Source organism: Bombina bombina, chromosome 1, assembly GCF_027579735.1.
Source record: "Bombina bombina isolate aBomBom1 chromosome 1, aBomBom1.pri, whole genome shotgun sequence".
NCBI classification, from domain to species: domain Eukaryota; kingdom Metazoa; phylum Chordata; class Amphibia; order Anura; family Bombinatoridae; genus Bombina; species Bombina bombina.
Window position 1 is genome coordinate 547,463,859 of NC_069499.1, and position 27,296 is coordinate 547,491,154.

The window sequence follows — 27,296 nt, forward strand, 5'->3', positions numbered from 1 at the left end:
AAAGCAAAAACACTTTGGTAATACAATTTTATGTTATCTGCTTGTTGGTGGTAAAAATGTTACTCAAAGGTGGAGACATAATGAGTCATAATAATAATAAAATAATATTACATTTAAATGACCAGAAAATAATTATACAGCAACCAGGGGTGGTCAGCGGCTCAGTGGTTAGGCATGAATTGTGTGATCATGTAGAGGTAGTAAAGGGTTGGAGATGAGTGTAGAAGAGGGTAGGAAGATAAAATCAGCAGTGAGTGGTATATTTTTTTTTATTATTTTCAGTAGTAGAACAAGTTTGTAGTCATTAATGCAAATTTGATATATTTTTCCTTTGAAAATGTATTTATATTTAAAGCTCAGCCAAATAAATTATTTCTGAAAGATAATTGTAAAAGGATTTCCTAATTACATTAATATGTGTTGTACTAGCAGGTGTGTCAAATACTCAGAAGGAGCTATTTATTATATACATGTGGGATCGGAGATATCGTTTATGTGTATGCAGCAATAGGGCACTTAGTGCATACCACATTGCTTTCTCCTGATAAGTAGACTGTTATGCTGGGGCTTATTAGAGAAATAAAATGCTGTGAACATATCTTACTGATTATAGAGGCAACAAGTTATTTCTTTTTGTCGGGAGGCTATTAATCTGACCTGTTAGACTATAGATAAGCAAAATGGTGTAACAGTAACTCTGCTGAGCCATGTATTCTAGTGATGTTATGTACCCTAGGATTGCACACGGAATAAGTAACATACAATGCTGTTTTTGCATATTTCTTTGCTGAACTGCCATTAGCAGATGTCACATAAAAGCTATTAGGTTTGAGAAGATACCGCTGTTCCATGCTCAAATGGGCAGTTTCATTTATCATAATATGCTGGATACACACAAATTAATTTTCTTCCTAGTTCTGTTAAACTTTTATACTGTATCCAGTTAATGTCTTGGGTTTGCAGAGATGATTTTATAGGATGCAGTCGTTATCGCCTCCTGTGGGTAGAGGTAACCCCAGCAGCTGCAGGAACTCAAAGTAAGAGAAAACCCAAGGCCTTGAAATAGACTGAGTCTGATCCAGACCAATCGATTCTGTTAGTAATCCTCGATTAAACTGAAGCTGCTGCTCCAATGCTGCTGCCTGCCTGCAAGGACAAAAATGGGATATGATACTATAACGAAGTTCAGAATTCATGTAACCAGGGGTGTTTCATATAGGGCCCAGTGTTCAAAGAATTGTTACATATCGATATGTTATAAAAGGTATCCGCATAGCAAACTAAACTGTAGATGTTCTAAAGGAATGAAATCGCTGTTAGCAGGCAGAATCGCCAAGACCGTGGGAGGCGAAAAGCAGCATCGCCATCTGCAAAGGTGATCCCTGTACACAGTACTGAATGACAATACAATTTTCATGTGTAAACCAAAATAAAACTTGTTTTGTTATATTGTTATACAATACAGTAATTAAACTAGTATATGAATATTAAAAGCCAAATTTTTTCTTTCATGATTCAAATAGAGAATACCATTTTAAACAACTTTCTAATTGACTTCTGTTATCTAATCTGCTTGATTCTCTTGATATTCTTTCCTGAAAAGCATATCCAGATAGGCTCAGTAGCTTCTGATTGGTGGCTGCACATAGATGCTTCATGTGATTGGCTCACCCATGTGCATTGCTATTTCTTTAACAAAGGATATCTAAAGAATTAATCAAATTAGATAATAGAAATAAATTGGAATGTTGTTTAAAATTGTATTCTCTGTCTGAATCATGAAATAAAAAGTGTGGGTTTAATGTCCCTTTAAACTTATATGAGCTGGAGAATTATGTTATAATTATGTTATATTAAATTTTGTCGTTCTTTTCTTTTTAGAAACAACATTTTTTTTAGAAACAAGATTTTGTGTATGGGATATTAATATTCTATAGGCAGAAGTCGAGACTTTTTCATTTTACAATAGTGCATTTTTTTAAACCTTGTACTATGCAAAATGTATTTTTAAAAAGAGGCGGCTTTTTAACATTGTATTTTTTTTAGCAGCTGCAAGTTCACACTGTACTGAAAGTGTTTAGTTCTATTGTAATAACACGTTTTGGTACATTGCAACCGCAAAATTAGAAGTACATCCATTCAGTACAGTGTGAACTTACTTTGGTTCACTTCTAATATTGCAGCCGTACTTTACCGAACATTTTATTAATCTTCTTTCAAAAACACGTTTTCCATAGTGTAATTAAAAAAAACAACAACGCACTATTGTAAAATGAAAAATCTGTAGCTTGTGTCTTCAAGGGGATATTAATATACAATACATAAAATCTTGTTACTAAAAAGAAAAGAACATGGCAAAAGTTATAAACGTTAATTTAAATAACAAACTTAGTTAAAATACAAAATATACATAAATATAACACACCACATACACATGTATAATATACCCACAATCCCTCAACTCATTCAAGTTTATTATTAAGGTGTTATTTATTTTTTTTTGTTCTTTATTAACAACGTGATCGCATACATAGAGAATACATAGGCGTTCCATGAGAGTTTCATGAACGTTCCATAGAAGTAACCTGTATTATAATTGGAAAACTTGTCCCGGATGTTCTAATGTTCTAAACAATTTCTAAAAGCTTAGGTAAACCTTTTCACACATACCTGTCTTGCCTTCCTTTCAGTGGCAAGATCAGCAATTGTAAGAAATCTACTTCATGTTCTGTGATAGATTATTACAAAACAGAAATCTGTTTTGTGTTTACTGAATGCTCACTATTTGTTGTGTAAAGATGCTTTGAAAAAAATGCCCCCCCCTCACACTACCGAGATCCGTATTTACTAACGATGGTCTTGGATTGTTCAAAACGCAGCAAGCCCTATAATTTCCTATGGAAGGCACATGTCTAGACAGCGAGGGTCAGACCACTTTTTTTTATAACAGGCTGTTATTGAGAGTTGTGAGACTGAGACTAGCGATCTTTAGGACATCTGGCCCATAGTGTGTGTATAACAGTTGGATAAGATCCCAAATGACAGAGCTCTTCAGTAACCCCAATTAAAGGGATATTAAACGTTTATGATTCAGATACAGCATGGACCAATCAGCAAGTGCTACCCTGGTTCTGAACCAAATATGGGGTGGCTCATAAGCTTACATTCTGCTTTTCAAATAAAGATACCAAGAGAACGAAGAAAATTGATAATAGGAGTAAATTAGAAAGTTGCTTAAAATTGCATGCTCTATCTCAACCATGAAAGACAAAAATGTGGGTTTCATATACCTTTAATATCACTTTAATTGGGGTAATTAGGAATTGGTGAAGCTGGAGAGGCTCAAGAAATCCTAGTCTATTTTGCTGTCATGGAACCGTCAACTATACATATCAAAAGTAGCTTCAGATAATACCTTAGTGAAAATATGTTTTCTTTGCTAGGAATAGCTCAAGTGTACAGTAGTTCCACTTACCTAGCTAACAGCTGGGCTTGTCTCTGCGCCTCTTCCAGTATAGCCCTGGCTTCCTCTTCTGCTCTCTGTTTCCTTTCTTGCTCCTGACGTTTTGCTTCCTCCTCCTTTTCTTTTTTGTTTCGTTTATATTCTTCCCGCTCCTCATCTTCCATTTCCAGTAGTCGCCGTCGCTCTTCTGCTTCCTGAAGCTCTTGTTCTCTCTGCCTTTGACGTTCCAATTCTAAGAAAATATATATTTTAAAGTGTTGCATATTAACAACATAGGACTCAACTTGTAAATTGGGTTTTCTGCTTTTCAGCTCCCTAAAAATTCCCCCATCTGTCATTTTTTTGTTTCATTCAAATAAAGACAATCACTTTGTTGTGAGTAGAACTCAGAACTAATCACGCCTGAACCTCTTGAAAAACAAAATCTTATATATTACTAACTTCAGGTATCTCAAAGTATTGTAGTCGTCTCATCAGCTATATATCATTTCTAGACATAGCAGTTTTGAGCATCTCTGCAATATGATATATTTATGCAGGTGTATGACTTTATGTGACACTTTTCATGCTTGTGGGGTTTACAACCATCTTAATTTACCTGTTCTCTCCAACTCCTCTTGCTGCTTCCTCCTATGCAATTCCTGCAGCTTTTTGCGATGTTCCTCCTGTTGCTGACGTGCTCGCTCCAGTGTCTGCTGTTCCAGCTGCAATCTACGCTGCCTTTCCTGTTCCTGGCGAAACTTCTCCTCCTCATGCTGTTGTTTTTTCTGGCTAAAATAAGGGGTATAAGACATTTTGACTCACATGGCTTTATTTATAGTCTATGCTGCAAAATATATGATTCATAATTATCAAGTGGTGATGGAAAAAGTGGAAAGTCTTTATCATGTCATTGATCTAACCAAGAAAATTATTTAGTCTAAGCTTTAATGCTTCTGTGTTGGTGGCTACAAAATTATATTTAGACATCCATGGGCAATGCTGGCATCGAAACCTCCAAATAATCTAGTGTTGGAAGCATTAACAACTATGCAAGACATGGGCATTTTATATATATAATTTGTATGCAGTGTCAGAAACCAGCAAGGCAAGTTTAGAAAGGATGTGGTCTTATCGCCACTTGGCCAAAAACTGTAATAAAATTCTATATTTTGGGCCAGATTATGAGTGGAGCACTATTTATCGCTCTCGCTCACATGCTAACTCCACTAGAAGTTAACTTTTTGCAAGCGTCCGGAAACACTCGTATTACAAGTTGAAAGTAAAAAGTTGTCGCTTGCAAGCTAACCCAATGTGCGCTAAAAGCCGAACTTAGAATATTGCTTGCGTGTTAACGTATTCCTCAAAATAACATGTTCTATTTAATCCTAAATACATATTTTTACATATATCTGATGGTATTTTGGTACAATATATATCTATACCTATATACTATACCTATATATAGATATATATTGTACCAAAACATATTACTTTTTGGACATTTTTTCAAAATGGTTTGAGACAAGTTTTCCCTGGGATTTTCTATCAGATCCACAAACCTCAAGTTTCTCTAAAATGTTTTTGCTTTGGGATTACCCATTAGTTCTCTGAAGGTGCAGGATTTTATTTTAAGTGGAAGACTGGTATCCTTTCTGATATTGTAACCCCTTAATGACGGACGCCATGCAGCTATGTCTTGGGCTCTTACAGGGGTTCACACTGTCAGTTGCTTCATGAGTGAGGCTTTGCAGAAATAGCACTGTGGAGGCCACCTCAGCATATGGATTACAGGGATGTCTCAGTAATCACATTCCTGTCATTGGGGTACCTCAATTATATGAGCTATTACAGTGCAATCAGCGTGTATCTCATGCTGTTGCTGGATGCCTGAATGTGAGGCTATCCAACAACAGTGCAGTAACAAAGTCAAATATGACTATTACTGTGTATACAATTACGTGACAGCCAGTCACAGTGACTGTATACAAATGGAGCGTAGATACTGGCATGCTGCAGTGCATGCTGGTATTAGGCTCACTGGTCTATCACTGGGAAAAACCTTTGTCAAAAAACCCCCCAAAAATAATTCAAATTGAATTTTGTAGAATGTCATTCATTTTACACTGACACAGTTTTCACACTTATTTAGAAAGTTGACTTTATTATTTACTCAAAAAATAAATAAATAAGGCACTGACATCAATAACACAATAAAATGAGGACTTCACTATTTCAAATGAGCGGCCTTGCAATATATTTCTAAGGCCTCTTTAGAGCTATCAAAATCTGGAAATAGGACAAGTGTTGTGGGGTATTGCTTGTTGTTAATCGCCTGGTAATTGGAAGGACACACAGCCACTTAAAAGTCCAGGGTTACCGCTTAAATTGAAGGGATAGTACACTGTAAAATTGCTTTTATATTAATGTATTTTCAATGACTTGTTATACCAGCTGCAGTGTAAAATGTATGAGAAATTGCATGTTCAGGTTTGTATATGAAGTAGCTGGTTTTGTGCTTTTAAACCACAGCCTATTACAATGGGTTGAGTTTCAGGTAATATCAGATATCATTATGCTATAACTTTGTGTACACACTCTTGCTTCCATATCTTATATTTGTCTGGAAAACTAAAGCTCAATACATAGAGAGAACAATGGAAAATTATAATTGTATTACTTAACTAGCTTGTACCTCACTGGGGGTGTAAGTTCTAATGCTGGTTGTGTTTACTTCTTAGTCTATTCAATAGCATAGACTCCAGTATAGAAACTTTCAGTATAGGTGGAGATACCATATGTTAAATTAGCTATTTCAAATGCCAAAATAGGGGGGGGGGTAAAGGAGCTATGTGTAAACAAGTTAATGCACTCCTGCAGGTAAAATGGATCCGTGGGAACAATTTAAATGGGAGAACATTTTGGAGTGAACTGTCCCTTTAAGGATTCTTATGTCCCACTAGGTATTATGTGTGTGTGTGTGTGTGTGGGAGGGGGGTAAAGCACCCCGTGATTTAATTTTAGTTCTATATGCTTATGGCTCTTCCCACAGAGAACACCTGATAGCCACCTAACCATGCACCTCTTGATTATAAAGAGATTATAAAGAGAGAACTCTTTGTCAAAAGAGAGCTCACTTGCCTAATTTTAGTGCACATATAGTGGTATCTATCGGTCTCCTGGACCAACCACCCAATTCCTCGACAACATTACTGCCTGGCTTCCTCACTTTCTCTCTACAAATATACTGACTCTAGTACTAGGGGATTTCAGCATCCCCATTGACAACCCATCTGCCCCTGCTGCCTCTAAACTCATTTCATTCACATCCTCCTTCGGTCTCTCACAATCCACAATATTTCCTACTCACCGTGACGGACCTGGTACCCCCCCCCCCTCTGCTCTATATCTGACTTCACCTGTTACCCTTTTCCCATTTCAGACCACCACCTGCTCGCCTATAATCTTAATATCTCAGCTAAACTCACTTTTCCTTCTCGCCAAGTACCTGTAGAAATCTGCATCCTCATACTTCCACTATAACTTGCCCTGATCTTGCTACAGTCCACTATATCCATACTCTCTCCTCTGCACTGGACACTCTTGCTCCTCCCCAACTGCACATACCCCACGCCGTTAATTACAGCCCTGGCACTATCAGCTGACACGCTACTTGCAAAAATGATCCCTCACTGCTGAGCGGGCCTGGAGGAAATCTCGCTCTGAACTTTACTTTGCCCCATGCTAGACTGCGGGACTTCTCTTGCACAGCACCAACCTTTTGGAATGCACTTTTTGAGCTGTCAGACTTTGCCCTAATCTGTCTTCTTTCAAATGCTCCATAAAGACAACCTACAAGACACATGCACACAAAATACTCCTCATATGAGTGAATGGATTAACCTTCTTTCAAATGAGGGCTGGTATTGCCCTTTAGGTAGGAGGCGATTTCCATTGCTTTGACTATTATGGTGATTTGGGATTTGAAAATTATTATTTATTAAAGGGACACTGAACCCAAATTTTTTCTTTCGTGATTCAGACAGAGCATGCAATTTTAAGCAACTTTCTAATTTATTCCTATTATCATTTTTTCTTCGTTCTCTTGCTATCTTTATTTGAAAAAGAAGGCATCTAAGCTTTTTTTTATTGGTTTACACCTCTGGGCAGCACTTTTTTATTGGTGGATGAATTTATCCACCAATCAGCAAGAACAACCCATGGTGTTTACCAAAAATGGGCCGGCATCTAAACTTAAATTATTGCATTTCAAATAAAGATACCAAGAGAATGAAGAAAATTTAATAATAGGAGTAAATTAGAAAGTTGCTTAAAATTTCATGCTCTATCTGAATCGCAAAAGAAAAAATTTGGGTTCAGTGTCCCTTTAATACTTCTCCCAGTATAGTAAATACACTTTTGGCATGGATATAAGACCAATCATTGAATACTCTAGAATGTGTAGGTGTTAAAGGAGTAAAGCAGCATATGCATTAGTATAAAACAATGCATCATAATTAAATAGTGTTATAAGATGAATACAGGACTAAGTCCTCACCAATCATTAGCCTATTTCATAATACCAATTCAATCATTCACCTGGGAATATGAGTGCTATGTATGCCAGTTGCCAATTCATCCTTTCCAATAATGAGATTCCTATTTAAGCTATGGATGGTATAATTGCTAGTTTACAATGTTCTTTCAGTGCTCTAAATGAACAACATTTTCGGGAGGAGTAAAGCATGTCACCTTATGTAATTATCTACAGAACAGTGCTAGCTGATTTGAGCTGCTGCTTTTGAATTTCACACAGCCAAACACATCAACTAGTCACATGTTGGTTTTATAAATCCCTATACATGAAATTAATTTAAATTAATTAATCAATTGATTAATTAAAGGGACAATCAACACCAGAATTGTTGTTGTTTAAAAAGATAGATAATCCTTTTATTACCCATTCCCCAGTTTTGCATAACCAACACAGTTCTAATAATACACGTTTTACCTCTGTAATTACCTTGTATCTAGGCCTTTGCAGACTGCCCCTTATATCAGTTCTTTTGATAGAGATGCATTTTAGCCAATCAGTGCTCACTCCTAGGTAACTTCATGTGCGTGAGCTCAATGTTATCTATATGAAACACGTAAACTAGTGCCCTCTAGTGGTGAAAAACTGTCAAAATGCTTTCAGATTAGAGGCGGCCTTCAAGGTCTAAGAAATTAGCATATGAACCTGCTAGGTTTAGCTTTCAACCGTAAATTGAAAAGTTGTTTAAAATTACATACCCTATTTGAATCATGAAAGTTTTTTTTGGACTTGACTGTCCCTTCTGATTTTTGCTGCAAGCCCTTAATCATGTTTGGATTCCTGGGACAATTAAGGTTTCTATTAACAAACATGCAGCTGGTTTCTGCGTTTGGCGTACCATTTTATGAGACCGGGCTGTCGTATATTCTTTGAGCAACTTTAACTGGTAAGGATTATATGAAATGGATTTAGAGGATAATTAATATCACCTGAGGGTAACTAGATCTTCAGAATCTGTCAATGCTCCGTTTAACCTTGGCATTAGAATTAAATATGCACAAGTGTACCTATTTGTCCATTTTTTTTACAGCAATGGTCATCACTGTGTCTACATTCTTACCAATGTATTTATTCCAGTTCAACATGAAAGAAGGTTTCTTATTTGCCCTATTTGTGTATATTATAAAGTATAACTGGGAAATGAGTTCTGAGACAGGAATTGTCATATACAGGTATGTTCAAATGCAGTGAAGAGTTGTTGACTTTTATGGATATTTTGTTTGTGGCTCTTTCAGCACATGTAATTGAACAAGTTAAGATAAGAGGGGGCAATTTAGACATCCTCTTGGCAAGGAGGGAGGCCTTTTGGATATTTACCCCTTGGTCTCATGTCCCCAATGGTTTCAACATTGATTCTGACATTTTCAATGTCTGGCATTAATTTCCTTTCTCCCCTCTTTTTGGTACATACATACTTAATCATGTATATAAGGATACTCTACAGGGATAGGCACGAACCAAGGCTGTTGCAGACATTTTCTAAAGTAAAGACCTTAGTGAAGGACACCAAGGTACATTTCAAATTAAAAACACCATTATATAGTGCTGAATGTTATTATACTGATGCAGATACCACTGATCCTATAACCAGCCCTCCTCTGGCTATACCCATGTGCCAGTGTCACTACTGTGTCATTATATAGTGCTTGGTGTTATTATACTGATGCAGATACCACTGACCCTATAACCAGCCCTTGTCTGGCTATACACATGTGCCAGTGTCACTACTGTGTCATTATATAGTGCTAGGTGTTATTATACTGATTCAGATACCACTGACCCTAAAACCAACCCTTGTCTGGCTATACACATGTGCCAGTGTCACTACTGTGTCATTATATAGTGCTAGGTGTTATTATACTGATTCAGATACCACTGACCCTAAAACCAGCCCTTGTCTGGCTATACCCATGTGCCAGTGTCACTACTGTGTCATTATATAGTGCTGGGTGTTATTATACTGATGCAGATACCACTGATCCTAAAACCAGCCCTCCTCTGGCTATACCCATGTGCCAGTGTCACTACTGTGTCATTATATAGTGCTGGGTGTTATTATACTGATGCAGATACCACTGATCCTATAACCAGCCCTTGTCTGGCTATACGCATGTGCCAGTGTCAGTACTGTGTCTTTGTATAGAGCTGGGTGTTATTATACTGATGCAGATACACATCCAGGATTTCACTCTGGCTTTATTTATTCCATAACTTATCACCCAATATCGCTAGCAGTCTCTTGACAAGCCACTAACTTTATTCACACTACATATTCTCCATTTCTTTCATGTAATTAGCAAGAGTCCATGAGCTAGTGACGTATGGGATATACATTCCTACCAGGAGGGGCAAAGTTTCCCAAACCTCAAAATGCCTACAAATACACCCCTCACCACACCCACAAATCAGTTTTACAAACTTTGCCTCCTATGGAGGTGGTGAAGTAAGTTTGTGCTAGATTCTACGTTGATATGCGCTCCGCAGCAGGTTGGAGCCCGGTTTTCCTCTCAGCGTGCAGTGAATGTCAGAGGGATGTGAGGAGAGTATTGCCTATTTGAATGCAGTGATCTCCTTCTACGGGGTCTATTTCATAGGTTCTCTGTTATCGGTCGTAGAGATTCATCTCTTACCTCCCTTTTCAGATCGACGATATACTCTTATATATACCATTTCCTCTACTGATTCTCGTTTCAGTACTGGTTTGGCTTTCTACTACATGTAGATGAGTGTCCTGGGGTAAGTAAGTCTTATTTTCTGTGACACTCTAAGCTATGGTTGGGCACTTTTTATATAAAGTTCTAAATATATGTATTCAAACATTTATTTGCCTTGACTCAGGATGTTCAACATTCCTTATTTCAGACAGTCAGTTTCATATTTTGGATAATGCATATGAATAATTCATTTTTTTCTTACCTTAAAAATTTTGACTTTCCCTGTGGGCTGTTAGGCTCGCGGGGGCTGAAAATGCTTCATTTTATTGCGTCATTCTTGGCGTGGACTTTTTTGGCGCAAAAATTATTTTCTGTTTCCGGCGTCATACGTGTCGCCGGAAGTTGCGTCATTTTTGACGTTCTTTTGCGCCAAAAGTGTCAGCGTTCAGGATGTGGCGTCATTTTTGTCTCCACATTATTTAAGTCTCATTGATTTTTTGCTTCTGGTTGCTAGAAGCTTATTCGCTGGCATTTTTTCCCATTCCTGAAACTGTCATTTAATGAATTTGATCAATTTTGCTTTATATGTTGTTTTTTCTATTACATATTGCAAGATGTCCCACGTTGAAGCTGAGTCAGAAGATACTTCTGGAATATCCCTGCCTGGGGCTGGAGCTACCAAAGCTAAGTGTATCTACTGTAAACTTATGGTATCTATTCCTCCAGCTGTTGTTTGTACTGTTTTGTCATGACAAACTGTTTATGCAGATAATATTTCCTTTAAGTACTGTTACATTACCTGTTGCTGTTCTGTCAACATCTAATACTCAGAGTGTTCCTGATAACATAAGAGATTTTGTTTTTAAATCCATTAAGAAGGCTATGTCTGTTATTCCTCCTTCTAGTAAATGTAAAAAGTCTTTTAAAACTTCTCATTTTTCAGATGAATTTTTAAATGAACATCATCATTCTGATTCTGATAATGGTTCTTCTGGTTCAGAGGATTCTGTCTCAGAGGTTGATGCTGATAAATCTTCATATTTATTTAAAATGAAATTTATTCGTTCTTTACTTAAAGAAGTCCTAATTGCATTAGAAATTGAGGATTCTGGTCCTCTTGATACTAAATCTAAACGTTTAGATAAGGTTTTTAAATCTCCTGTAGTTATTCCAGAAGTTTTTCCTGTCCCTAGTGCTATTTCTGAAGTAATTTCCAGGGAATGGAATAATTTGGGTAATTCATTTACTCCTTCTAAACATTTTAAGCAATTATATCCTGTGCCATCTGACAGATTAGAGTTTTGGGACAAAATCCCTAAAGTTGATGGAGCTGTCTCTACTCTTGTTAAGTGTACTATTCCTACGGCAGATGGTACTTCCTTAAGGATCCTTTAGATAGGAAAATTGAATCCTTTCTAAGAAAAGCTTACTTGTGTTCAGGTAATCTTCTTAGACCTGCTATATCTTTAGCGGATGTTGCTGCAGCTTCATCTTTTGGTTAGAAGCTTTAGCGCAACAAGTAACAGATCATAATTCTCATAGCATTTTTTTTTTTTTTTATATATTAGTTTTTATTAAATTTTACAACATTACAATAACAATAAAGGCAGAGATCAAGTGAGATGTAATACAATTAGATTATTGATATGCACATTGATACAAAATACATTTTTTTCAGGATGCCCCTAGCTTCAAGTCTCTGCACATTTTTGCTAAGGACCTTGGGGTCACAGAGTATCTAAGTCCAATTGTATTCAGTTTATACGTTCCCAAGTTTTCAAAATGGGGAGGCATCCGTAGTTCAATTCTCAACAGTTCAGTGCCATGAATGCAATTTGAGATTATATATCCGTGGTATTTTGTCTCATGCTCTTTATAATAAGTAGAAATAGAATGAGAAAAGAGAAAAGAGTGGGAAAAGAAAGAAGGTGGTATAGCTTAATGGTGTTGTCATTTTATGCTCTCAAGAATCTGTAGTGGCGCCATCAAGTAATGTTACTAGTGTTATCTACTGAATTTGTATGATTCCCATATAAACATTAAGTCATGGTAGAGTGCTAGTTGGTTCAGTTTTAAGTAGTGAAATCTTTCTAGCAAAAGGTTTTTTTCCACCAAGGCTATCCATTCTGATATGGTAGGAGTGACTGCTGACTTCCATTTTCTCGGTATTAGCTGGTTAGCTGCGTTGAGTAATATGTGGAACAGATGCTTTCTTATTTTACAGGTAATTTCAGCGGGGTGGCTCAACATTATAAGCTCTGGACTAGGTATAAGTTGGGTGTTTAAAATTTTGTTAATATGTGTAAAAATAGACATCCAGTATTCTCATAGCATTTTTATTCTTCAACATGCTAATAATTTTATTTGTAATGCCATCTTTGATATCATTAGAGTTGATGTCAGGTATATGTCTCTAGCTATTTTAGCTAGAAGAGCTTTATGGCTTAAGACTTGGAATGCTGTTATGTCTTCTAAGTCTACTCTGCTTTCCCTTTCTTTCCAGGGTAATGATCGTTTTCATTCCTTTTGTCACAACATGGAACAAAAACCTGATCCTTCATCCTCAGGAGCGGTATCAGTTTGGAAACCATCTCCAGTCTGGAATAAATCCAAGCCTTTTAGAAAATCAAAGCCAGCTCCTAAGTCCACATGAAGGTGGGGCCCTCATTCCAGCTCAGCTGGTAGGGGGCAGATTACGTTTTTTCTAAGAAATTTGGATCAATTCCGTTCACAATCTTTGGATTCAGAACATTGTTTCAGAAGGGTACAGAATTGGCTTCAAGATAAGGCCTCCTGCAAAGAGATTTTTTCTTTCCCGTGTCCCAGTAAACCCAGCGAAGGCTCAAGCATTTCTGAAATGTGTTTCAGATCTAGAGTTGACTGGAGTAATTTTGCCAGTTCCAGTTCTGGAACAGGGACTGGGGTTTTATTCAAATCTCTTCATTGTACCAAAGAAGGAAAATTCCTTCAGACCAGTTCTGGATCTAAAAATATTGAATCGTTATGTAAGGATACCAACATTCAAAATGGTAACTGTAAGGACTATCCTGCCTTTTGTTCAACAAGGGCATTATATGTCTACTATAGATTTACAGGATGCATATCTGCATATTCCGATTCATCCAGATCACTATCAGTTTCTGAGATTCTCTTTCCTAGATAAGCATTACCAGTTTGTGGCTCTGCCGTTTGGCCTAGCTACAGCTCCAAGAATTTTTTACGAAGGTTCTCGTGCCCTTCTGTCTGTAATCAGAGAACAGGGTATTGTGGTATTCCTTATTTGGACGATATCTTGGTACTTGCTCAGTCTTCATATTTAGCAGAATCTCATTCGAATCGACTTGTGTTGTTTCTTCAACATCATGGTTGGAGGATCAATTTACCAAAAAGTTCATTGATTCCTCAGACTTAGGTAACCTTTTTAGGTTTTCAGATAGATTCAGTATCCATGACTCTATCTTTGATAGACATGAGACATCTAAAGTTGATATCAGCTTGTCGAAACCTTCAGTCACAATCTTTCCCTTCGGTAGCCTTATGCATGGAAATTCTAGGTCTTATGACTGCGGCATCGGACGCGATCCCCTTTGCTCGTTTTCACATGCGGCCTCTTCAGCTCTGTATGCTGAACCAGTGGTGCAGGGATTACACAAATATATCTCAATTAATATCTTTAAAACCGATTGTACGACACTCTCTGACGTGGTGGACAGATCACCATCGTTTAGTTCAGGGGGCTTCTTTTGTTCTTCCGACCTGGACTGTAATTTCAACAGATGCAAGTCTTACAGGTTGGGGAGCTGTGTGGGGGTCTCTGACAGCACAAGGGGTTTGGGAATCTCAGGAGGTGAGATTACCGATCAATATTTTGGAACTCCGTGCAATTTTCAGAGCTCTTCAGTCTTGGCCTCTTCTGAAGAGAGAATCATTCATTTGTTTTCAGACAGACAATGTCACAACTGTGGCATACATCAATCATCAAGGAGGGACTCACAGTCCTCTGGCTATGAAAGAAGTATCTCGAATTCTGGTTTGGGCGGAATCCAGCTCCTGTCTAATCTCTGCGGTTCATATTCCAGGAATAGACAATTGGGAAGCGGATTATCTCAGTCGCCAAACGTTGCATCCGGGCGAATGGTCTCTTCACCCAGAGGTATTTCTTCAGATTGTTCAAATGTGGGAACTTCCAGAAATAGATCTGATGGCTTCTCATCTAAACAAGAAACTTCCCAGGTATCTGTCCAGATCCCGGGATCCTCAGGCGGAGGCAGTGGATGCATTATCACTTCCTTGGAAGTATCATCCTGCCTATATCTTTCCGCCTCTAGTTCTTCTTCCAAGAGTAATCTCCAAGATTCTGAAGGAATGCTCGTTTGTTCTGCTGGTAGCTCCAGCATGGCCTCACAGGTTTTGGTATGCGGATCTTGCCCGGATGGCCTCTTGCCAACCGTGGACTCTTCCGTTAAGACCAGACCTTCTGTCGCAAGGTCCTTTTTTTCCATCAGGATCTCAAATCCTTAAATTTAAAGGTATGGAGATTGAACGCTTGATTCTTGGTCAAAGAGGTTTCTCTGACTCTGTGATTAATACTATGTTACAGGCTCGTAAATCTGTATCTAGAGAGATATATTATAGAGTCTGGAAGACTTATATTTCTTGGTGTCTTTCTCATCATTTTTCCTGGCATTCTTTTAGAATTCCGAGAATTTTACAGTTTCTTCAGGATGGTTTAGATAAAGGTTTGTCCGCAAGTTCCTTGAAAGGTCAAATCTCTGCTCTTTCTGTTCTTTTTTTCACAGAAAGATTGCTAATCTTCCTGATATTCATTGTTTTGTACAAGCCTTGGTTCGTATTAAACCTGTCATTAAGTCAATTTCTCCTCCTTGGAGTTTGAATTTGGTTCTGGGGGCTCTTCAAGCTCCTCCGTTTGAACCTATGCATTCATTGGACATTAAATTACTTTCTTGGAAAGTTTTGTTCCTTTTGGCCATCTCTTCTGCCAGAAGAGTCTCTGAATTGTCTGCTCTTTCTTGTGAGTCTCCTTTTCTGATTTTTCATCAGGATAAGGCAGTGTTGCGAACTTCTTTTGAATTTTTACCTAAGGTTGTGAATTCCAACAACATTAGTAGAGAAATTGTAGTTCCTTCATTATGCCCTAATCCTAAGAATTCTAAGGAGAAATCATTGCATTCTTTGGATGTTGTTAGAGCTTTGAAATATTATGTTGAAGCTACTAAGACTTTCCGAAAGACTTCTAGTCTATTTGTCATCTTTTCCGGTTCTAGAAAAGGCCAGAAAGCTTCTGCCATTTCTTTGGCATCTTGGTTGAAATCTTAAATTCATCATGCCTATGTTGAGTCGGGTATAACTCAGCCTCAGAGGATTACAGCTCATTCTACTAGGTCAGTTTCTACTTCCTGGGCGTTTAGGAATGAAGCTTCGGTTGATCAAATTTGCAAAGCAGCAACTTGGTCTTCTTTGCATACTTTTACTAAATTCTACCATTTTGATGTGTTTTCTTCTTCTGAAGCAGTTTTTGGTAGAAAAGTACTTCAGGCAGCTGTTTCAGTTTGAATCTTCTGCTTATGTTTTCATTTAAACTTTATTTTGGGTGTGGATTATTTTCAGCAGGAATTGGCTGTCTTTATTTTATCCCTCCCTCTCTAGTGACTCTTGCGTGGAAAGATCCACATCTTGGTTAGTCATTATCCCATACGTCACTAGCTCATGGAATCTTGCTAATTACATGAAAGAAAACATAATTTATGTAAGAACTTACCTGATAAATTAATTTCTTTCATATTAGCAAGAGTCCATGAGGCCCACCCTTTTTTGTGGTGGTTATGATTTTTTTGTATAAAGCACAATTATTCCAATTCCTTATTTTTTATGCTTTCGCACTTTTTTCTTATCACCCCACTTCTTGGCTATTCGTTAAACTGATTTGTGGGTGTGGTGAGGGGTGTATTTGTAGGCATTTTGAGGTTTGGGAAACTTTGCCCCTCCTGGTAGGAATGTATATCCCATACGTCACTAGCTCATGGACTCTTGCTAATATGAAAGAAATGAATTTATCAGGTAAGTTCTTACATAAATTATGTTTTCCTATTATTTAATCAGAAATAAAAGATATACAAAGGTTGTGAATCACAAATTTAGTATATATTTTCTTTCTAATTAAATACTACTTAAATAAACCTCAGGTGCTGGTTAAAGTGCTTTACCTTTGCATATAAAGCTCCAGGGACACAGTGGCCGCTTGCTTCTTGAATCTTCCCTCTCTCTGTCTCACTCAGAGTCATTTTCCCGGTACTAAGCGGCATCACGTGGGAGTGGCCACAACCCCGCAAAACGTGGCGCCGCATGTGTCAAGGAGGAGTTAGGACCAGCATTCATTTGTCCTACTCCTCCCTCCATGCAGCAAAATGGAGTGGCGGACACTGCAAGGGCCAGTCACGGACACCAGTGTCCATGTACGGACACCTTGCCTATCCCTGATACTCTATTATTTCCTGATTTTCTAATCACATACCATTTGTCCACTTTAGACAGATCATTTTGATAGTTTAATGATGATTAATTGTTATTTTGATGAATTTAGCCTTGGTGTCCAAGAATTATGTGTTTATAATCTGCATAACAATATGGAATTGAGCATCTCCATTCATTTATTTATTTTTTGCAAACTGTCATATAATATGTAATGTTAAGTGCACAACATTGCTTATGAAACTGATGTGTATATTGGTATTTGTTTTGCATGATACATGTTTGGCAGACAGAGACACATATAATAATTTTTATGCTATCTTTCTTAAGCTACAAATGTGAACTCAGGAATACTGGCACAGTTTATTAATTCATTTTTCAAAATCGCTATGGTGTATACAAGCGTATCATTTGTTCATAGAGTGCTACAATATGAATATTCTCATTATGCTCTAATATCCACTATGGATTATAATATGAGTGTGCCAGTAACCCTGAGTTTATACATATGCTATATCTAAATGTATAGACCAGTAAGCACACTCTCACTTTTTTTCCCTAGGGTTGCAACAGTTAAATTGTAGGTACATACCTCTCTTTTTCACTGTTTTGGTTCTTTCTCCTTTGTCCTATCAGATCTTTCCCAGGGGTATATACATGCCCTACACCTGAATATGATTAGGTCACAGATGAAGGTGTGAGCCGAAATGCGTCTGTCCGTTTTTTTATTCCTGCATGTAGTTTTACATTTTTGTTTTGTATCCAGATCCGTGTATATTAAAGTGTAGTTTTTTTTTGCTTTAACTTACCTGTGCTCTGCTTCTTCTGTTTTTCTTTCAGCACATGGTCACAACAGTAAATTAAAGTGACAGTCAACACCAGAATTATTGTCGTTTAAAAAGAAAGATAATCCCTTTATTACCCATGCCCCAGTTTTGCATAATAAACACAGTTATAATAATACACACTTTACCTCTGTGATTACCTTGTATCTATGCCTCTGCAAACTGCCCCCCTTTTTTCAGTTCTTTTGACAGACTTGCATTTTAGCCAATCAGTGCTGACTCCTAGGTAACTTCACATGTGTGAGCTCAATGTTATCTGTATGACACACATTAACTAATGCCTTCTAGTGGTGAAAAACTGTCAAAATGCATTCAGATTAGAGGTGGCCTTCAAGGTTTAAGAAATTAGCATATGAGCCTCCTAGGTTTAACTTTCAACTAAGAATAGAAAGAGAACAAAGCAAAATTGGTGATAAAAGAAAATTGGAAAGTTGTTTAACCCCTTAATGACAACTGACGTACCAGGTACGTCATGCAAAAACTTACTGTTAATGACAATAGACGTACCTGGTACGTCAGTTGTCTAACAGAGTGCTGGAAGTGATCACAATCACTTCCAGCAGCTCTGAGGGTATTGCAGTGATGCCTCGATATGGAGGCATCCTGCAATACCCCTTTACAAGACTCAGATGCAGAGAGAGCCACTCTGTGGCCCTCTCTGCACCGGTAGCGATGTTGCCGATGGTGCCGTTGTCGGGTGGGAGGAGGGAGCGTGCGCGCGCGTGTGCACGATGCGCGGGAGGTGCACGTGCACGTGCACGTGCACACATTAGCCACACTGACAATGAAGGAACTGGAAGGGGAAAAAAAAAAGTTACTTTTTTTTTTTTTTTTTACATATAAAAGGATCTGGGAGGGGGAGGGGGTGGGGGTATTGTGGGGGGGCTGCTACACTACAGAAATAATTAAAAATAAAAATAAAAGTAATAAATAAAATTTAAATACTTTGGTTTGTGGGGCCAAACTGGGTACTGGCAGACAGCTGCCAGTACCCAAGATGGCGGTAATTATGTAGGGGAGAGGGTTAGAGAGCTGGAGGGGGGATCAGGGAGGTTGGTGCTAAGGCAGGGGTCCATCACAACTAAAATATTTTATTATTTTTATTTAAAAAAAAAAAAAAACTCTTTTATTTAGTACTGGCAGACTTTCTGCCAGTACTTAAGATGGCGGGAACAATTGTGGGGTGGGGGAGGGAAAAGAGCTGTTTGGGAGGGATCAGGGGGTGGGATGTGTCAGGTGGGAGGCTGATCTCTAAAATTAACCCTGCAAGCTCCCTACAAGCTACCTAATTTAACCCCTTCACTGCTGGGCATAATTCACGTGTGGTGCGCAGCAGCATTTAGCGGCCTTCTAATTACCAAAAAGCAGCGCCAAAGTCATATAAGTCTGCTATTTCTGAACAAAGGGGATCCCAGAGAAGCTTTTACAACAATTCCTGCCATAATAGCACAAGCTGTTTGTAAATAATTTCAGTGAGAAACCTAAAATTGTGAAAAATGTAAAGTTTTTTTTTTATTTGCTCGCATTTGGCGGTTAAATGGTGGCATAAAATATACCAAAATGGGCCTAGATCAATACCTGGGGTTGTCTACTACACTACACTAAAGCTAAAATTAACCCTACAAGCTCCCTACAAGCTCCCTAATTAACCCCTTCACTCTTGGGCATAAAACACATGTGGTGCGCAGCGGCATTTAGCGGCATTCTAATTACCAAAAAGCAACCACAAAGCCATATAAGTCTGTTATTTCTGAACAAAGAGGATCCCAGAGAAGCATTTACAAGCATTTGTGCCATAATTGCAGAAGCTGTTTGTAAATAATTTCAGTTGGAAACCTAAAGTTTGTGAGAAAATGTGTGAAAAAATGAACTTTTTTTTTTTTTATCGCATTTGGCGGTGAAATGGTGGCATGAAATATACCAAAATGGGCCTAGATCAATACTTTGGGATGTTTTCTAAAACAAAATATATACATGTCAAGGGATATTCAGGTATTCCTGACAGATATCAGGGTTCCAAAGTAACTAGCGCTAATTTTGAAAAAAAAGTGCTACTTGTATTTATTGCCCCATAAATTGCAAAAAAAGCAAAGAACATGTAAACATTGGGTATTTCTAAACTCAGGACAAAATTTATAAACTATTTAGCATGGGAGTTTTTTGGTGATTGTAGATGTGTAACAGATTTTGGGGGCCAAAGATAGAAAAAGTGTGTTTTTTTTCCATTTTTTCCTCATATTTTTTTTTTTTTTTTTAGTAAATTATAAGATATGATGAAAATAATGGTATCTTTAGAAAGTCCATTTAATGACGAGAAAAACGGTATATAATATGTGTGGGTACAGTAAATGAGTAAGAGGAAAATTACAGCTAAACACAAACACTGCAGAAATGTAAAAATAGCCATTGTCATTAAGGGTAAGAAAATTGAAAAATGGTCCGGTCATTAAGGGGTTAAAATGACATGCCCTATTTGAATCATGAAAGTTTATTTTGGACTTGACTGTCCCTTTAAAGAAGACTAACTCAGTGGGTCCATATAAAACAGATAAGATTTCAAGTATATTTAACTAGATACTTTAAAGTCATATTAGACATATAGTGCCAGATGTACAGAAGAGAACAGCAGGAGATTTGTACACTAGAATAGCATAAGAAATGCTGTTTATCCTCAACATCAAACAAGGCCATTGAGGTTAAAACTAGACAGTAAACAATGTAGTTAATAATGATAAATACTGATGATAAGGATATATATTTTTAAACAGAACCATTTACAATTTGGGCTATAATGAAGACTTCCAAATTGCCTTTTGCCAAGTTGATTTGTGGTACTTTGTGCTATTGTGTGTTGTAGAACTAATTTATTATTTATATTATATTATATACTTTATTTATGAAGCGCCAACATATTCCGCAGCGCTGTCCATGGAGACAATTAATTTAAATAAAAGAATATATGACTTGTAAGAGACAGGACAAAATTTACAAATACATACAGGAGGAATTGAGGGCCCTATTCCTGTGGGAACTTACAATCTAGAAGGGTAGGAGGTTGAGAAACTGGAGGTGAAGACTGCAAGATTGAGAAAGATGTTAATACAGAGTTAGATGAGGGAAAAGTTAGATAATTTAAATTAATTTATTACTGAGTTGGGTGGTAGGCTTCCCTGAACAGAAAAGTCTTCAGGGAGCATTTAAAGGAAGAAAGATTAGGGCAAAGCCTGACAGCACGAGGGAGAGTGTTCCAGAGGGTAGGTGCTGCACGACAGAGTCCTGCAGTCTAGCATGAGAGGAGGTGATAGTAGCGGATGCAAGGAGCAGGTCATTGTTGGATCTTAGTGGGCGGGCTGGAGTATACTTGTGTATTAGAAAGGATAGGTAGAGGGGAGCGGCGTTGGTGAGAGCTTTGTATGTTAGGGTGAGAATTTTGAATTTAATTCTGCTGTGAATGGGGAGGCAATGAAGGGACTTGCAGAGAGGTGCAGCAGATACAGAGCGACGGGAAAGGTGGATCAGCCAGGCAGAGGCATTTAGGATGGATTGAAGGGGGAGAGGCGGGAAAGAGGAAGGCCAGTAAGTAGGTTATTGCAATAGTCAAGTTGGGAAATAACAAGGGAGTGGATTATTTGCTTTGTGGTGTCAGTGCCCAGAAAAGGGCAAATCTTGGAAATATTGCGTAGATGGTTGCGGCAGGATGTAGAAAGCGATTGGATATGGGGGACGAAGGATAGGTTTAACCTGATATTTCTATCAGTCCACTGCTGGGATGGCCCATTTTCTTGGTAATCAGCCTTTTCTTTCTCTCTTTTTGTAATGCTCATAACTCATTTACTCCTAGCCTGCTCTTCTTGGCCTATGCACTTCCTCACTGCTCTCCTGGGTTATACACTGCACTGCTCTCTCTTTCTAGATACACAGGTAGCTAAAACTTACATCCCTCTTAGTGCTCCCTGACATGTTCTCTTATTGCCTAAACTGACTTCCCCTAGAGGATCAATGATGGCTTCATAGAACAGACAGTTCACCAAATATCAATAATAACTTGCACATTGCTGTAACATTGAAAGTATGGAATAAAATGATTCCCTGCTCCACTCCCATTTCCACTGTACCTTTAACACAGCTTATTCAAAATCCCTCATTCTCTTTTTGTTAAAGCACTGCACAAGCAACAATTTATGGGCGCCTACTAACATCCCAATACACTTATTACTTAGCACAGGCTCTATCAAAAGATAAACAGAATTAAAAGATATAATTGGCAAGTTCTTCCATCTCTGGATGACGTAAATCACTCCAGTTCCCTTGCCAAAAATCAAATTCTACCAGACAACTAACCCCTATTAAACAACTACAATACCCCCCAAAAGATTACTTTACATCTCACACTAACTTATCCAACATCCACTATATTATAGTACCCCATCTGATGCTAAAGGGATACAAAGGTCAAACATGAAATGTGCATGGGTGCATTTCAACTTGAAATATAAGTATTTTTGCATTATACTTTCATTAGTAAAAATGCTTCTAGTAAAATTCATTACTGTTTTTCTGCAGCATTATTGTGAACACCACATCTTCTCAGAGGGTCAGTTCCCATAGACCGCAATGTAAAGGCACTTTTCACACCCCGCACCTGCCAACTTTTAACCCCTTAAAACTGCCTGGTGCAGTATTTTTGTATGAAAAAAATAAGACCCTCTTTTTTGGGGACATTTGTGGCACTTTTAGAAAATTAACCAGAAATCTGATCTATGGTTAATTTTCTGAGCGCTAATTGCTACCGCGAGCTCGCACTAGCAAACACCAGCCACTTGTAATGGCTGGTTATTTATTGTGCTGCCGAAAACGGGCAATAAATTAGCACTCCACTTGTAATCTAGCCCTAAATTAGTGGATCTTCAAACCTTATGCAAGTATCCTTGTTATGTATTTTATTAAATTGTAACCTGGTTTGTACATTCTATATGTTTTCATGAATATATTCTATTTCTATTGAACAATATTGCTTGAGTGCTTTTTCTATTGCTATTTACTGCTATCTAGTTGTTGTTTTCTTCTTAGAAGATTAGCAGCTTAAACAATTAGATATTGTTCTTTATCTCTTTTTTGTGGTATTGCTGTTATTTTGTGTTTTAGTTACTTATATTTGGTTAATTGTTCTTGTTATTTTGCAACTTGACTTGCACCTGTATTCATGTTGCTATTGTACTTTGTTTTCTGTTTTATAAAACCAATAAAACAATTGAAATTAAAAAGAAACTAAACTGATAAGTCGCTTTATTTCTGTTAAAGAAAAAATAAAACTGCTGCCTTCTATAGTACATAATACTGTGTATAGCTACCACTGCTACATTCAGTCATGTCTGGCTGTTTAGTAGCTGCTCTGTGCATGTAGTATAACGGGCTAGGGAGCATAGGAAATACAGTAGTATTATACAGCTCATGACAGGAAATAAAAACACAAGCAAATTCACTCTCAAATTTAACAACTTTAGCTGCAAATTTTTTATTACATGTAGGGCTAGATTATATGTAAGGCACAAATGGTTTAGCGCAAGCGATATCGTGTTTTTGCGATCCGTTTTAATTGCGAGTATATTACAAGTTGAGTGAAATTGCGATTGAGCTAGTGCAATTACAATTTACGCTACAATTCTTACCACAATCTTAGAGCTGTGGTTAACTGTTTTTTCAAAACTAAAAAAAAATTGTATTACAAAGTACAGTTACACTTATAAGAAACACTATGTAATAAAAATAATTTCAAAAAAATATTGCACAAAAAAAGTTATAAGGGCTCAAAGAAATGAGATCTCGGGTGTTAGAAAATTAACATAGACATACATTCAGATACACTGCTAAAGATGTATTTGTGTATATATATATATAGATATGTTTCACTGTGTATTTACTGTAAGTATGTCACATTCCAATGTTCTGCACATAGCATATGTATTTCTTAATATGTATTCATATATATATATATCTGTATATATCTATACCTATATATAATCATCTGTATATATATATATATATATTTTTATGCTAGTCGGGTTACTGTTTGCGCAAAATACGTTTTTTTTTACTTGTAATACAAGTGCAACCTGACTAGCGCAAACAGCTTAACTCTAGCGTGTGTTTTTGCGATGGCGAAAATGCAATATACTGCACCACTTGTAATCTAGCCTTTATATGGCAAAAATGCTATTTAAGCCATTCTTTTTTCAAATATTGCACTTTGTTTCCTGACTACAGTGCCCCTTTAAATAGTTCTTGCTTGAGATATAAATATATATATATATATATATATCTCATCATACATACATATATATATACATTGAAGCTGCAAAAATGGATAAGGTTAAGGTACAAGATCTCGAATGTGATACTCACTTTAAGGGGTCCATTTATCATTATAACGAACCATGTCCACCGCACATCAATAAATGCCAAGAGCATACGCTGTGCAATGCCAGTGAACTGCTGGTGCAATGCCACCCCCTGCAGATGCAGCCAATCGGCCGCTAGCAGGGGGTGTCAATCAACCCGATCGTATTCGATCAGGTTGATTTCTGTCCGCCACCTCAGAGAAGGCGGACAGGTTATGGAGCAGCAGTCTTTAGACCTCTGCTTCATAACCTGTGTTTTTCTGGCGAGCCACCCCTAAGTATAAATATAGTGTGAAACTTTTTTGTGGGCTTATTTTTATAGTCCTCTGTAAAATAATGTGCTCTCTGAGAGCTAAACACCGTACTTGCAAACTGAAGTACAATTAGTGCTGAGCAAACATGATGTGCAGCAGGAAGACAATAACATTACATAACTACATTTTCTATCTGGCAGGTAAAGTGTTTTATTTTTACAGAAATATTCTAGTAGATTAAATATTTACTGGCCGAGGAAGTAATGATATTTTTGGAGTTTGGCTCTTTTTCACATTCGGGAAGCTTCTGCACTGCTTGATTTCTCTAGCTGGTTATGGGCACCTGTTAGTTGCTATGGAAACCATTCTCGTTTGATGATAGAGGTCAGGATATCTGTATGTATTAAAATAAATACTGTCTATGAAGTGACAAACATTATGTTCTTTATCTTGCAAGCATGTTTTTAAGTCCTCGGCTGCCAAAGAGGGCTGAACCCCACTTTTATGTTATGCATTACAGTCTTCTATGAGAGGTAAAGGGTTTCTTCTGAAGCTCTAAATATCATCTACTGAAAATACTAATCATGGACAAAGAGAAATATTACTATATAGGATACATAATAATTTATCAATATTTGAATCGCACATCAAATATTGTAACACTATTTTTGTGATGATATTCAGATTTCCTGAACAGTCCATAAACTGAAGTGAATACAATCTGCTTAAACACTATAGTAAATCTGCCTGCTGTAGCCTCTGTTGTGATTTAACCACAAGAGGTGCAGTTGGGATAGTGTCTGTCAAACTAGGTGCCCATCTGAAGTCTTATGTTTTTTTGCTATATCATATAATAATAATTATATGATCCCATTAGACCACGCTTGAGTCCTGTAATTGATACTATCCCGGGCTGTAGCTATGTGATCATCTCATGTTCTTATGAAGAGGCTTCTTTTTGTTATTTTCAAAGCTGGTTCTCATTTGCCTAGATTTCTTAAGGGCACGGGATGTAAATGTGACCGGATATATGGCTGTAACAATGGTATACTAAAAATGTCATGAGATCTATAAGAGTAACCTGTTCACCTGTGCTCACTAGTAACAGCAACATAAGTGTGTGTGTCTTTTTTATTTTTCTTTCTAAAAATGAGTTGTGTATGGATTTGTACATTACTGTTCATGGTATCTAGGATATCCAGAGCTGTATCTTGTTCAGAAATGGTATAACTTGTGTGTGGAGTAGGAAGCCCCATTCGGTAACACTAGTTTCCCTAAAGACTGCCCCCCCTTGAGGATGGGTTGGCATATGCATTAAGCCTGTGTAAAATACAGTATCTCAGCTTTTGTAGCCAGGAAGAGATTTAAACAAAAAGGACAATGGGAGAGGTGATGAATGTATTGCAGCGTACAGTTAGTTTCACAGAACAAACATCCAATCTAAATAACCTAAATAGCATTTTAATGGGAGTTTAAAAGGGAAAATGTGAAGATGTATAGGATGCCTATCTGTCCTCTTACCGATTCTCCTCTGCCCTCCTCAGTTGCTCCTCTTCAAGCTCTTTCCTCATCATTTCCATCCTCTCTTGCTGCTCCTGCTCCAGTCGTAGCTGTTCCTCACGTTCTCGTCTCTTTTTTTCTACTTCTATCCTTCGCCTCTCTGCCTTCTCTGAGAGCTCTCGAGCTCTTGATGATCTCTGGTGTCGTACAGGACCACTAGTAGCCTGCAACGCCATACTCCATTTATACATTGTTTAGTTTGCACAAGACTCTTTTCATAGTTAAAATTGATCTTTAAACAATTTTAAATTTTAAATGATTTTTTAATTACAAAGACATTTACCTTGCTTACAAGTGGAGCACAAAAATATTATGGCAGTTGTAATTTGCTTTAGCGCAATCTGTGTTCTTTTTTGTACTCATATTACAAGTCCAAAGTTATTTTTTAGTGCTCAATCGATAGTCTAGGGCAGTAATGGCAAACCTTGGCACGCCAGATGTTTCAGAACTACATTTCCCATGATGCTTGGGTATTCTAAAGTCCAATCGAGCATCATGGGAAATGTAGTTCTGAAACATCTGGCGTGCCAAGGTTCGCCATCACTGGTCTAGGGAGAGCTAACATCTGTATGTCAGATAGTGTGGGTGTGCTTAATCCCTCACACAATAGACTTCTATGGGAATGACCAGTAAAACTCGTGTCCGATATCACCCAAGCACTACGCCAATGGTGCACAAGTAGTGGAGTTCTTCATTTAGTTCTGTGCTATACTATTAATAATAATGAAATTTTGCTTGAACGCAACACAACTCACTACTTGTAACACAAATGCAACACAACTCACTACTTGTAACACAAATGCAACACAACTCACCACTTTTAACACAAATGCAATGAGTGTGCTAATAGCGCTCTCTATTAAAAATTAAGAGCGAGGTAAAACTTTTGACTGCGTTAAAGTGATGGTAAATGTTGTGCTCCAACACTATTTTATTTAGATAAAAATTATTTTCCATAACTCCCATCCGACCGCCCTCTTTTTTTTTTAATGAGGTGACGTTTCCACCTGTTAGGATATAGCTATGCGGCGCTCAAAAAAAAAAAAGCCACTTTAAAGCT

The 27,296-nt window shown here is 37.5% G+C and overlaps 1 protein-coding gene across 1 annotated transcript in view; it reads right to left on the minus strand.

Moving 5' to 3' along the window:
• Window positions 1–250: 250 nt before the first annotated feature.
• Window positions 251–27,296, minus strand: part of KIAA2012 (KIAA2012 ortholog) — a 306,316-nt gene continuing 279,270 nt past the window's right edge. The window contains exons 23-26 of the mRNA XM_053713277.1: window positions 26,198–26,400; window positions 4,062–4,234; window positions 3,476–3,695; window positions 251–1,146 (exon numbers count right to left, since the gene is read on the minus strand). Coding sequence (XP_053569252.1) covers window positions 972–1,146; window positions 3,476–3,695; window positions 4,062–4,234; window positions 26,198–26,400 — 771 coding nt within the window. The 3' untranslated portion in view covers window positions 251–971. The remainder of the gene's footprint in view (window positions 1,147–3,475; window positions 3,696–4,061; window positions 4,235–26,197; window positions 26,401–27,296) is intronic.